The 15021-nt window shown below is 35.1% G+C and overlaps 2 protein-coding genes across 5 annotated transcripts in view; one reads left to right on the forward strand and one right to left on the reverse strand.

The window, feature by feature from the left end:
- Gk1 (Glycerol kinase 1) overlaps positions 1 to 15021 on the forward strand; it is a 127809-nt gene that overhangs the window by 44926 nt on the left and 67862 nt on the right. The window contains exon 8 of one of the 4 annotated variants that reach the window (XM_028318092.1): positions 13481 to 13690. The exons of the other annotated variants lie outside the window; for them this stretch is intronic. Coding sequence (XP_028173893.1) covers positions 13481 to 13489 — 9 coding nt within the window. The 3' untranslated portion in view covers positions 13490 to 13690. Of the gene's footprint in view, positions 1 to 13480; positions 13691 to 15021 lie in introns of those variants that run through there. 4 annotated transcript variants of the gene reach the window in all.
- On the reverse strand, positions 1526 to 3493 carry sra (RRM_RCAN_like domain containing protein Sra). Its single transcript, XM_028318097.1, has one exon. It carries the CDS (start codon positions 3362 to 3364, stop codon positions 2687 to 2689), a length of 678 nt encoding a protein of 225 aa, XP_028173898.1. The 5' UTR covers positions 3365 to 3493; the 3' UTR covers positions 1526 to 2686.

A 15021-nucleotide genomic window follows, 5' to 3' on the forward strand; every position in this document is an offset into this window, starting at 1 on the left:
TTATAAAGGTCTGCTGCCATGAATTTACCCATATTATATCTTATGTAGAAAGTGTTAAATTGTTGATTTTAAATAGATCCAAAGTTTACTAGTTAGGTAGCGAAAAAGAACGTGTGATACATAATTTATTCGTAAGTAGTAATTCAATACATTTATAGGTTAGTAAATATGACGAACTTACATGATGTTGCAACTTGCAATGCATCTAGTAAATTGATTACAAAAACTACCATAACAATTTTATATTACATATTAACAAGCATGCCAATTTATTAATATTTATATACGGGACACGTGTTCGTCGAACAGTATAGATGTGGCATAGAGTTAAATACTAAAAAAATAACAACGAGGTAGGTAGCCGTAACTAATAAATTGAAACGGATTGCAACCGTCAAATCAGATATACTACTACTACGACTACCTGTGTACCTACCATGAGTTTACCTGAGCCCCGATTACGGTAACTTTTAACGTCTACAATTCAGACGCGTTTCTGATTCTGCAATACGATTGGTCAAAACAGCTGACGTACGCTGTTGAACGACCAATCGTATCGCAGAATCGAGAAGCGTGTCTGGATTGTTGACGTTAAAAAATACCGTAATCGGGGCTCAGTACTATTACTTATTCTGTGGTTAGGTGTGCTCGCTAGCGAATACGTCAAAAATCTCTATGAAGATTTTGTTTCTTGAAAGTAGCCGCTAGGGGCGCTGCACAATATGTCATACAATTAATGACATTTTTTTACGCAGTCGCTAGCGAGCACACCTAACGTAAACTCATGGTAAGCACACTGTATAAAAGTCAAGTAAAATATAAAATTAGTCAAGTATGGACGTAAATTATACCTACTAAAAACGCGAATGCTTACGTTTCAGTGTATATGAAATGAAAAGTTCCTTATTTTAATCAATAATCAGATCAAGATAAATTAACTTCTTCTATCATAAAGCCCCTGTAAAACGGAATATAGCAAAATCACCGCACATAAACATCGATATTAAAATCATTATTTTTACATGAAATGAGCGTAAGTATTATAATATTGAAATAAAATAAATATAACGCCCATCGATAAATAATAGTAAAACTTGTGTATTTAATGTAAACAATCTAATTTACCACAGTACATTGATTTAGAAATAAATTATTTTTGACAAATCTCTTTTTCGAGCTTATTTTACCACTGAACTATTTAAATTGTTTAGTTCTTTTTTTTCTTAATAGCACAAAAAACCTTATCAGTCCTTCATTGAATGTGTTAATCCACAACTACCTGTCTAATTTATAGATTTGATAGAGGTATTGGTAATGACAAAATTATTTTAGCATTTTGATATGTCTGACTAGAAGATTTCTAGGTAGTCACAATAAAAAACATAATTGTTACCAAAAATGTAATTGCCAATCACATAGTTTTGGAAATTAAGCTGCTGGGTCTAGTGTAAATAAGTTAAGTAACAAATAAATTAATTAGCTTTGCCTGCATAACAGTTGACACTAATTTTGCTCCTATGCAAAAATAATTTCTTAATTATTTACAATTTTTAAAAATATTTTGTGATTAATTCACATTACATATCACAACTTTCTATACATCTACTATTTAAATTTTGTATGAGTCTCAAAAATAAAATGTTATTTATTTCATTATTTATCTACACAAAAACTGGTAGGTAGTTATACTGGTACTGGGGCGGGGGTACCGGTAGAGAGAGATATTAAGGATTTCAAAACGTCTAATTAATAGATAAGCACACAATAAATGAAGTTTGTTATTAAAATTATCAGGTGTTTTAAATCTAAATTGTAATTTTATCATAAGTGTCAGAGATTCCTTATTTCTTTGTTGTGTAGTAACAGAGTCAGAACAGATATCAAAATAAGTTACAATAAAGGAGTTCATGGTTATTAAGATGCTTAATCAATACCAGCTTAGATGTTATTTCTTCAGTAGATAAATATTAAGGCCCTGTTTCACAATCACTGGTCTATGAGAAATGTAAAAGTCTCCAAATAACTTAATCAAAATATCAAGGAAAATGTAAAATTATGGTCATAAACAGGTAAAGGTAAAATTATGGTCATAATTTCCTATTTATAATATAATATGTATTAGAATCTTACGTGTAGGTATATCCATATTATTTTACATTTAACATTCAGTTCACATTTTTAAATTTAAATTATATTATCTAAGCTTAATGCAGTTATGAATTATTCCCAAGTAAAATGTTTATATTTTAGTACTTTGCAGATATTTAATTTAACAAACAGGGCCTTTGATTTCCAAAACATAATAGGAACATAATTGAAATTTATTTCTAGTTTGTAGACCTATGTCATTGTATAGATCCAGTAAAGCCAAATATCATATTAAGTTGTAAAGCAAAATTTAATATTGATGGATAAATTAAGTATTACACTATACAAGCAATGTTCCATTCAAAAGTACTTGATTAGAATAAAATATAGCACCAATTACATGTTAATATGTTGAAATTAAAATAATAAATTAGCAAAACCTAACGCATCTATTACTTTTTATTAGTATTTTTAGCTCCCATGAGAAATGTGGATCTTTGGCATCACAATAGGTCACACAATTGACATTGTGATAATAAAAAAGCATTCATACAACTACTCTAACTCACAAATTCTCTAAATTCTTTAAAAAGGCATATCAATACTCTGGACAGCGAGTATGGGGGAGTGAACAACCGACATGTGTTGGTCCTCCGTTTTCTGCTGACAGTGCCGTGTGCACAATGATGGCTGGCTGGGTAGGTGTGGGTGCATGGAGCTCATGGCTTTCTCCTGGGGCTAAGGTTGCCAAGGCTGCCAGAAGGTCATGATTAACTATAGGCTCACCTTCTTCCCGGGGCTCCCATCCAACAGGCGGGCTTGACGGCGGCGATATGAGGAACTGTTTTACTGGCGCAGGAGGTCTAAGGTTTTTTAATGACACTGGAGTAACGGGCTGAGCGAAATAACAATTGATGCACGAATTATGGAACTGGTATTGATGTAGCTGCACCCGTGCATTAGCCGCAGCTAGTGGGCTATCGTAATTTACTCGCAAGCGTCTGAAACTGCGGAGCCACTGAAATGTTACGTTATCTGAAAATGTTCGGAAAAGATCCTCCATTTCTCTCTTTAGTTTTTCGTCAGCAAAAATATTGCTGTGTATATTAGTAACGATGACAGACTTCGGTAAATCATCTAAATCATCGATTTCTTCGTTGCCATCACTTTCTTGCTCTAAATTGACGATGTTAGGATGAATATTAGGCATACCATCTTCGGGGTTGATGTAGACGTTATCATCCTGGAATGAATCATCCTCTTCTTTATGATCCATCGAAATATAAATTAAATGGTTAACAGTACTGAAAATATGTCCTTTTGTTTTGAATAAATTAAGCAAATCCGAACAAAATTATTTTTATTGTTATTATTAATGACACTGACAGATGACAGACACAATGACAGAGACGAACGAGACGAACATGACAGCAGATTTCTTCTTCTTCTTCTTTTTTGTTCCTGGCAATACTCGTCGAGGCCGACTTGATTTGTGCCATTTTCATGTGAGTGTGGGACGAGTTAAGAAGAGGGACCAAGTNGATAAAAAAATAAAAAAAATTATTCGCAATTAGTAGCTTCATCTGCGATATTGATGCTTGATGATGGTTTATGCGTATTAATTCCATTCGTTGAAATATTTTAAAGAGGAAAGGTTTGGTTGTTTGTATATCTGTCACCATTAGAATCCTACATTATTTCTGATAAACATAGGCGCTATGAAATTCGCCCGGTCACCTTTAATGATATAATAATAATGATATAAATACCTACAAACCATATAAAAAACAATGACAATAGGCAAAATAAAATTAGTCTAGCATTGGGAAAACAAGCGACAATCGAATAAATGAGTGATAATCGAGAAAGAAGAGAGGAGATAAGGAAAACATGTTGTATTAGGGAAGGAAATGAGGACGTGAGTGTGTTAGGGAAACAATTGACCATCGGAAAAAAGTATTTGGATCAGGAAATGATTTTCATTTATTTTTTTTACTTTTAGTCCGGTTAACCCCTCGTATTAACTAAATATGCTCCTGTAACAAGTGAGTATAACACCATAGTCCAGCGGTAGCGGGGTTCCAACTAGCGTTCCTTGGATCTCGAGTCGGCCAGTCCGACGCCTTCAACGTTCGGCTATTGTCGCTTAAACATTATTCTTTTTTTAACCACAACGAGGTACTTACCTACTTAGCATTTTGACATTCATCTTACCTGAAGGAAAGTAATGTTCAGGCGAAAAATTGGAAGCGAGAGCTCGCCTTCTTTTTTTTTATCTTGAAAGACACTGATTTTCACATGTGCTTTATTAGCACAGCCAAACCCTTTTCTGTAGATTCATCATAATTTTCTCTTATTTTCGCTGTCGTAACACACCATACTTGAATAAAATAAATAAGAAAATTTTATTTCGCGCTGTATTAGCTGATGGCGAGGACAAATTGCAGACGTTACTCACAAAATAAAGAATACAAATGCTCATCCCAGTGTCTCTCCTTCAAACTGCGGTGGATATGTATGAGATAGGGCAGAGTCCTGTGAGACCCTTTTAAGAATAATAATATTCGTAATTTGTTATTTTTGAGGCTTAAGCTAAGGCCACAGTTAGTCCTACATTTAAGATGAATGCTGCTGGGATATCGTTACGCTAACTAAAATCTGCCAAAGAAAACTGCGTTTTGAGTAAGGTTTAAGGCATTTCAAACTAAATAGTAACGTCATATTCTCTCATTTTATTTCATCATCATTTCAGCCACAGGACGTCCACAGCTGAACATGGTATCCCCCAATAATTTCCATATCGCACGGTTGGTAGCGGCTTCATTTTATACCATCCTGCATCTCATTTAACATCATGGTGTGATTACTGTCAAATACTTGATTTTTTATATTGTCTGATTTTTTACCGACTCTACACTACCTGAAGATTGTAACTGCAGAATTGTACTAAATATAAAGAACCTACTAGCTAAGTAGGTATGATGGCGAGGAGGAAAAGGGAAGCACAAAAGATCCCAAGGGTCTGAGTGCATTGCGGAAAAGCATGGTCAAATAAAGATAAGATACGGAAAAAAAACTGTACAATTTGTTTGGTCTAACAGTTCGCTCTTTTGAAAAAGAGCAATTGAATTTTTAGGTAGTCTACTATTCTTGTAGATCTGATGGCAATTATTAGATACTGAAAATACCAATATACCTAATATATTATTACAATTACAATAATTTTAATACTAATTAAAAATACTCCCATTCACAAAAATGTTTACGTTCGTTTGTTTTGGTTCGTCAAATCTTTTTTCGGCGCGAGTGCCGCAGATTTTCTTTGAAATCTATTTTCAGTGAGCGAGTTTGACGGCTCGTTGAGTTTTGTGTACTAAAATTAATAGGCACTCTTTAATAATATGAGATATGGGACATTTTTCGTATAAAAGTAAGTAGGTAGTTAGTGAAACTCAGAAATAGTTTGAATGACTGTTACACATAGTGCTAGGTACTCTACCACTTATTATTTGTGGCAATTTATGTCATATGCGCATGACTATAACATTATCGTTGCCGATTTTTTTAAATTATTAATAGGGTTTGTAATCCCAGCAGTTCAATAACTAATTACTTATTCCTACACCAACAAACCAAAATCGAATTAGTTTGTTTAATATTTACTTCTTACGATTATGTATCATAAAGCCTAATGTTGTTTCTATACACAGAAATCTAAACTTTGATTTATGGTTCCTTAGCGAAACCGAAAATATGTTTTTACTGAAAAATGGTTTTCCAACAGCTATTTCATATGTCAAAAGTTATCATACATACCTACTTAGATATTTGGAAAAACTAGTGATTGATCCCACAAATGAAATCTATTTTGGTTATGGTATACATTGCGTGCACTACACTACACGCGCTATTTTTTTTATAAATTATATCCTTGGACATTTTACACTGTGCCTCTATTCCCAAACTAAGCAAGGCTTATACTATGGGGACTAGACGACTATTGCACTTTAACCACGACCAGTGGCCAGCCTAATAGACAATCTGCACTGTAACCGTATATCCACTGCTGACATTTACCGCTCATCGGTTTTCCATTGATTAGTAATCTGGAACGCAGTGGTTCACTCGATTGAGTAGTGCGTTGGATTCTGTGTCATAGGATTTCAAATTACTACCAACATTCCTAGAAATGTTAACTTTCATATCATTTTACTCTTTCTTTCAAATATTTTCATCTAAAAGCAGACCTAAATATTCCCACGTTAAATCCTTTTTTGCGTTAAATAAATTAATATTGTAGATAGTTTTCTTGGAGACCAGAGTTTGCTGGAAATTCCGACCAAGACATTTTTATATCGCTGTATCGCCTGACAGCTACATATTCCGACATGAGCAGCCAGTACACTATAAATTACTAGCTAGAGCACACATCTGCTAAAGTCCGGTCGCTGAGCAGATAGAATTTCGTACAATGACCCCAAGCTACCCATCCAATTCGCTTGCGCGTAATGCAAAAAACTCTAATAAACGGTACTTAAGGGACCGACCGACGATTTTTGACGTATAACGTGTGTGTTGTGACGTATAAGTGGTCGTTAAATGGAGTAAGACGGTAAAATTCAAGGTAAAACAACAAAGTCAAAAAATATCGTCGTTATAAGGGGTTTGTCGTTAAATCGAGTAATGTTATAACGAGTTTACACTGTATTAGTATTGATAGAGACGAGGGTGATAAATGACCTGGCTGTTCTAATAAACTATGGCACTAATATCGCCAGGCCATAAATACAGCAAAAGATTTCGCATCGAATATTCCTCGCTTTAAGAAGGAGCGGTAACGACTTTTCATTCAATTTATAGTGCAATTTGTTCTAATTTGCTTGTTTTCTTAATTTGATTGTCAAATTGTACCTTTTTGGTTTAGTGCTTTTTACATACCTACTTAAGTAGGTGCTTATGAACAGTATGGTATGGATATGGATGTATGGAAGTCTGACTGTATCTTTACACTGAATTTTGATAGGACAGACCTACAAAAGAATATCTATATTTCGCGTTTGGTATGGATATAATTTGAGACCCTGGGGAAAAATATTCTTCTTCTTCGGTCCCTCACTGATAAAGATCGCGACCACAGATAGTGTTCCTCCACAGACTGCGGTCATAAGCTGTGTGGACCGCACGATGCAAAATCCCGCCCACCGTCTTCCTCACCGCGTCCGACCATCTTGTCGGTGCCCTGCCAAGTGCCAACCCTATCTACCCTGTCGGAAAAATATTGGATTGTTATTATCCCAGTTTTTCAAACGGATACATGTGTGCGTGCGATAAAGCGTTCTATGTTAAATCAAAGCACACACGAGTGAAGTCACGGGTCTAAAATAAATATTTGTAAACCATCATGAAAAATTCGCAAAATAAGGATCGGAAACCACCAGATTTTTTTCAAAAGTGTAGTTAATCTGTGAAAAAATGAAACAAAGGCATTCAATATATAAATTTTTAACACGTCCCATTTTGTATTAAGGCTGAATCTTCACGAGCTTACTCAGCGCATAAAAGCCTTATTCTGTAGCTTTTGTACTGTAAATAAAAATTCTCGTTCCGTTGCCGATGTTGCCATAGGCATTCCAGAACCAATGTGGAACGTACTAACAATGCTCATATACGAGGTAATCAAAACAAATAAAAATACATCACATTCCTGAAGGTACATTACCTTGGATAATTTTATTACAGGACTGGACTACTTTACTTTACTCACTGTATAATTAAATTATATTTCTTAAATTTTGTTTTGTGGCTATCAAAACCTCAAGCCTTTCGTGCCAATGTCAAGTTAAAATTAGTAGGTATACTTGAACAAAAGAACATTGTTATTTAGTTCTATTGTTTTTCCATGGCTTCCATACAGAATTATTTTTTCATAGCAATTTTTTTTGCTTCTTTCTTTCAAAGCCAATAAAACCTAATTAAATTAATAGGGCTGAAAACGTGTTCTTTTGCACAGTTAGTTCAACAATTTAGTTCAGGCCGTGACGACAGATGAGGCAACTTTTAATGGTGTGGTTGAGGGACCTTGCTCCTGACAAGGGCTTTCCAAAAAAGTTCTTTTAGTTAGTGAAATACCTACCTACCAATGTGTATACAAATATGGCTTACTAAATTGGGTGTGTTCCTCTATCCAATTTATGAAAAAGACTCGTCAGGAGAGCTGTTAAAAACTATACAAAACACTGCGCGTCGTCGGTTGCTTTAACTAACGTCAAATCACGAAAAAATATGATAATTTATATTAATAACGACATTATTTTTATACAGTAGAATCCGTTTAGTACGATGTCGCTTAATTATAGCGACCGACCACTTTTAACGAGGCATATTTTTGATTTGGTTGGTTGTTTGTTGAGAAATAACGTAAAAAATTACTTCTTTAGTACGACGTAATATCATCGGTCCCTTGAGCGTCGTTATAATCGGATTCTAATGTAGCTTGTTTTGCCTCAGAGCTGCTGTAACTCGCTTCCAATCGACTAAATGAGTCGTTGACACTTATCAACAATTTTTGTAGGAATGTCACAATTCAGCACAGCTTTTGTGGATTTTAGATAATTAATTTACATGAACCGTAACACTAGAAAAATGACAACTTAAGACGTCACGCCCAACTACTTTTTGAAAGTTTTCCTAGACGGGAAGATTGAAAATTTCTTAAATTATTTTATGAGGATTAATATAATATTATTATAATATTAAGTTACTTAACTTCAGATTAAAAACTAGCCTTAAGCTTCTTATAGCAGGCACCATTTAACTTAAATTCCGGGATTAATCCACTAATAAACCAGCAGAAGTTTTCAACGAACTGAGAAGAAATTTTCCGCATTAACAACTTGAAAATATTATCTGGATTTGCCCTTGGTAAAACCTCTTAATCTTAACTTTGCGATAAAACTTGTTAAAGAATCAAAGAAGTTGGATTGGTGAACAATTTGGTGGGAAAAAGAGAGATTATTTTTTAAATCGCTTGGAATAAGCAAAGACATAAGAGTGTACACAGCCTATATTATGGTATCGTTGGTATCACATCACCGGTACCATCGTCAAGCATTTGTTTTTTAAAAAGCTAATTAAATAATTCTTCTTCTTCTTCTTCTTCTTTTTTGTTCTTGGCAATACTCGTCGAGGCCGACTTGATTTGTGCCATTTTCATGTGAGTGTGGGACGAGTTAAGAAGAGGGACCAAGTGGGAGGGGACTTGGGCTTGGGCTTGGGATATTAGGTGCGGTTGAGGTCGTATAAAATACATAAATTTAATATATAAAATATAAGTTTAAAGTTTTATAGAGTGNGGGTCGAAGGAGATCTCTTCTTCTTCTTCTTTTTTGTTCTTGGCAATACTCGTCGAGGCCGACTTGATTTGTGCCATTTTCATGTGAGTGTGGGACGAGTTAAGAAGAGGGACCAAGTGGGATGGGACTTGGGCCTGGGCTTGGGATATTAGGTGCGGTTGAGGTCGAATAAAATACATAAATTTAATATATAAAATATAAGTTTAAAATTTTATAGAGTGGTGCTTAATGAATTTAACAAGGGAATATACATATTTTTTATTAGTAATACTTAAAATGGATGAAAGATTGTAAGGAAGGGGGGCTTTGTGTTTGATTAATATACTATGTAGGGGCAGAGAATTATGTAAAGTACAATTAAATAGAATATGTTCGATACTACCTTCCTCCAGGCCACAATCACAAATTGAGGAATCTAAAATGTGAAGTTTCGCCAAATGCGCTGGAATAGAGCAATGACCAAACCGTAAACGGGATAGAGTAGATGTAATATCCTTGCTTAAACGGAANGGATAAAGGTTGTAAGGAAGGGGGGCTTTGTTTTTGATTAATATGCTATGTAGGGGCAGATAATTATATAGAGTACAGATAAATAGAATATGTTCTATACTACCTTCCTCCAGGCCACAATCACAAATTGAGGAATCTAAAATGTGAAGTTTCGCCAAATGCGCTGGAATAGAGCAATGACCAAAACGTAAACGGGATAGAGTGGAAGTGATATCCTTGCTTAAACGGAATTTTGTGAACCAAGGCTTCAGAGAGAGAGCTTCAGAGACTTGGTTGAAGTTGGTGAAAAAATTTACCTTTGTGTTGGGTAGAACTTTCCCAATCCTGACTCCAGTCTTGTGGCATAATATAGCGCGGAATCGAAGCTAGGTCCTGACAGTAAACACTGTTATTCTGGGTTATAAACAATAATACTGTGAAGTTACGTTGGAATCCGTTCTGTAGTTTTTGCGTGAAAGAGTAACAAACATGTTGACATCCAGACATCCATACAAACTTTCGCATTTATAATATTATAGTAGGATTTACACTGTGTTGGATTTTCTGAAATTTTTGTTCAAGTTTTGTGCCCCTCTGAGGAAATAAACTTCACATTGATGTTGGTTTTCACCTGGTATTTTCCATGTTGTAGTTATAATACGGGATTGTTGGATATTGTAGTGGACACTAATCTCCCCTACTAGGTGTGTACTTTACTGTTCTTGTTACTCAAAAGAAGTAGTAATAAATAAGCGAAAATCGTCTAAAATCATCTGTACCGATTAGGGTGTTTGTTCATGGCTCATGTATTGAAAGTTTTAAGGGATATTGGCTATTAAGTCACGACTTGTGACAAATAAAATTAGTTAAAACTTCTTTTATCTGAGATAATTGACTATATTAGGAACAAAGTGAACCGAAGCGGAGAAATGTTTTGAATAACCAATCAAAATTCATTCAATATGAATGATTTCTGAGCAAACGTACCTCACATGGATGTTGTTGTTACTTTTTAACCTGGTATTTCTCAAGTTGAATGACCATAAAACTATGTCATTAGAGAGTATCCAACCAGTTGGGATACCTTCTATTGATACAGTTTTATGATCTGTCGATACGCGACTTTTTTGAAAATTTTAAGGGATCAGTCAATAAACCAAGATCTCAGACAAATGAAAGAATGTTCAACATTAGTTCAACCTTCATTTATTTGTCTAGGACTGTTTACTATATTGAGAACTATCGCTAGGTACTTAAACTATCAGGATCAGGGTTGCGTGATTTAAATCACAATTTTTATTGCATGATTTTTTTAAAATAAAAATCACTGATTTAAATCAATATCCGATAACGGAATTAATTATACGCTGGGAGTGCATACATATCAACCAACTGTAGTGTTCGAAAACAGTGTTAATACCTTGATAGTTTTTTTTGTGTCAATTATTATAAGTTTATAACATACCATCTTAAACTAGGTACATAATTTAAATACCTATTTGGTTTGGTACACAATTTTAATATTTGGTATTCAGTCACATTAATCATAATCCGACTCAGAAGGTTTTCTTCGCGAAGGTATTTAAAAAAAATATGCTCAATGTCGTTAACAATATGGTGTAATTTAGCTTGTCTCAAGAGTCGAGCACTATTTTGTTGACAAACGTCAGTGACCGGTATTGCGCCGAAGCCATAGGGCTGACTTCGGTAAAGTGATTTGTGACGTGAGGTGCCAAACTGCGGAAAATGGCGGAGGAAATACATGAATAAGCATTAATTATATTTTGTTTCTATTATTATTCAGGCAGTTAAAATACTGCACAGTTACACCACCGTTTTTACATACATAGTTTATTGTCTTTACAATGCAAAAGGGTGAAGAATACACGTGCGTGCGTCAATGCTCGCTCGTGATTGTCCTGTCATGTTGATTAGATATCTCAGGAGGTGTAGTTGCGCGTGTTTTGTTTTCGATGCAAACTCGCGAAGATAAACAGGCCTGATTTTACCAGCAAACGCGTGCCATTGCAAAGTTTAGGTGGATTCAGGTTTCTTAACAAAATAACAGGCAATCTACTTTCAACACCATTTTATGAGGAAGGAGTCCGGAAGGATTCAAAGAATTAAGAAATTCTGTAGGAAAATTAACAGCTTCTTCCAAATCGAGAACGGTATTGACCGAGTAGTATATTTGCGTCGGCGCATCAATCTTTGAAAGAATCAAGTTAATACCATAATAATATCTACTTGTTCGTTAGTTGGTGATAGAATCGCTCTTTCTTTAAACCAAGATATAGTCTTACAACTTATGTTATCAATGTCGGGATAGACATTGTTGATCAACTCTTGAATGTGGTCTATCAAAACACAAAGGATTTCTAGGTTAATCCTTCCTTTACTTAATGTTAACTCTCCATTGCCAACTTTAAGCAACATCTCTGAAAAAAGCCTGTTCGCTTGTGAAGACAATGAAACTCGTTAGTTTTAAGCTCTAATTTATTCACGTGTGGTCAAAAGTTGGATCTCTTCTTGAGTCACAACTGGTAGGATTTGACTAAAGTCTCCCGATAACAGAATTGTTCATCCACCCATAGGTGAATTTTTGCCGCGCAAATCGCGCATTGTTCTAGCTAGTGCTTCCACAGACGTCTTGTTTGACATGGTTGCTTCGTCCCAGACTATAAATAAGCAGTCACGCATTCATTTTCCTGTATTGATCTGTTTAGAAACGCTACAGACGCTGTTATTATCGTCGGTGGCGAATCTCAACGGGAGCTTGAAAATTGTGTGTGCGGTTCGGCCTTCTTCTAAAAGCGTAGCGGCTATGCCGGATGACGCGACAGCTAATCAGCTAATGCAATTTTTCCGGTAGTTCTGACTTTAGTTAAAAGCAAATTGATTAAAGATATTTTTCCTGTACCTCCTGGGGCATCAAGGCAAAATATTTTTCCTTCATTGTTAAATTGTTATCAATTGATGATAGTAATGTAGTGAATGCTTTTTCTGATCGATGTTCACTCGTGGCTCATCTTGAGCTATATTTTGTAAGTCTCGATTGATCGTATGATCAGGCCTGTACACCTCACGAGATATCTAATCGACAGGACAATCACAAGCGAGCATTGACGCACGCACGTGTGTTCTTCACCCATTTGCATTGTAAATAAGATAATGTCAAAGTCTTCTTTGTGTATGGTCAGGTCTTGGATATGTCAAAAAAGGTTACACATTTTTACTAAGAAAGAATCTTGAGTGACCCTGGCTGAAAAATTAAGAACTACTAAATATATGAAAAAAATGGATCTGTCAACAGCACTGGACACAGGGGTTATTCACTGTTTGTACTAAAAAGGAATGGCATGAAGCCACTGTTCAAATGGCGCGAAATACTTGTAACTTCTTTATTTGTAGAGATATATTTTCAATATTCTTTCACTAATATTATTGGTTTTACTTATATTTTCAAGTTTTATTAATAGAAAAAAATTGGAAACTTCTCCATTGGTAGCAGATATTGCTTTTGCTATGTTTATCGATTTTGTTTTTTTCAGTGGCCGTAGTGCTAGTAAAAAAACTTGAACAGTGATGAAGACCTAAATCGTTTCCTACCAAATGAGGTATTAGGATTCGAGCTGCTTGTGCTTGGTTCAACTGAAGATGTACTTGCGCTACTTGTACTTGCCATTGGTTGATTAATAGCAGCGTCTGCAGTTTCTGCAAAGAATTACTGAATCAAATGAAAATACTTTAAGTAAGTCCTAAAAACTAACTTCCTCACTATTAAAATTAGAGATGAAACGGATAGTTGTTTGTATCTGGTATCCGGCCAGCTGCTAGGACGGATGGCCGGATAATTGGCCCATTTTTTAATTTTTTTTTTTAATTTGGGCACTTTGAATTTCAGAGAGAGCGCGGCACTATCGGTTTACGCGTTGCTCTCTCCTACGTGATTTAGAATTTTAATTGTTGAAAGATTTTAGGTTGCCAACTATGTTTTCAATGTGGGTGGTAAATGTTGTTATGGAATCTTGCTTGGTTATAATTTGTTGGAAATTGAATGGGTCGATGTTGTAAAGGACAATGACCAAAAGTGGTCCAAATGTCCACCACTAATGAGACCTATATTGGCTTATAGTCCATTATATAGAGATTAACTTTCAGTATGAGACGAAAAAAAAATAAGCTGTCAGTAAAAAGTTATGACTGTATGAAAAATTGTAGTAGTTTACGCGCTAATCTAAGGAACTACTGGTCCGATTTGAAAAATTATTTTTGTTATGGATAGGCCATTTATCAAGGATGGTTTTAGGTTATATAATATAACATCACCCTACAACCAATAGGGGCGGAGCAGCGACCACCCGACCATAATTCCAATATTGTTGTCTTTCTTCTGAGTTTATTTTTTTCTTTTAGCGAGAATCTAACACGGCAAACTAAACATGACATAACATGCATAGATTAATCCAAAATGTGCGATGGATAGAATGATATCAAGAACATTTTTCAGATGAAAAGGTAAAAAACATGACTTTTCATTCAGTCATAACTTTTTACTGACAGCATATTTTTGATTGCGGTTTGGTTATAATGAATCAGTATTTAGTAGACTATTTTACTACAAAGGTCTCGTTAGTGGTGGACATTTGGACCACACTCCATACATTTTTGGTCATTGTCCTTTGGCAAACTATATTATGGCTAAGTCTTGTTGATTGAAATCTTGGGCAGTCCTGAACGAGATGCAACATTGATTGGGTGGTTATATTGTCATTGTCAGTAATCTTGATTCTGTGGAGGTATTCTTTATGGTATCCGTGGTTTGTGAGTAACTGAGTAATAGAAAAGGAGGGTTTGATATGTGATATGAACTCGATAAGATTTTCATACAAAGGGAGCCAGGATTTAGTGTACGCGCAATTATCTGGTGTAGAGTAGTTTTTTGGATTCCTGTTCTGATATTATTTTATTTTTGTGTTTAATGTAGCTTATTGGAACTTTATTAAAATCGGGAATTGTCTCTAATGAAGCCGCAGCCTTAGCAGCCATTGTCTCGTTGCATGTCGTGACGAGTTTAGCGCCGCACAGGTGC

The sequence above is a fragment of the Ostrinia furnacalis genome, unplaced genomic scaffold (assembly GCF_004193835.3).
Source record: "Ostrinia furnacalis isolate ACB-3 unplaced genomic scaffold, ASM419383v2 OfSCF6657, whole genome shotgun sequence".
Taxonomy (NCBI): Eukaryota; Metazoa; Arthropoda; class Insecta; order Lepidoptera; family Crambidae; genus Ostrinia; species Ostrinia furnacalis.

Excerpts from the sequence above, each read along its gene's own strand:
- sra (XM_028318097.1), bottom strand. The coding sequence starts at position 3,364 with ATGGATCATAAAGAAGAGGATGATTCATTCCAGGATGATAACGTCTAC.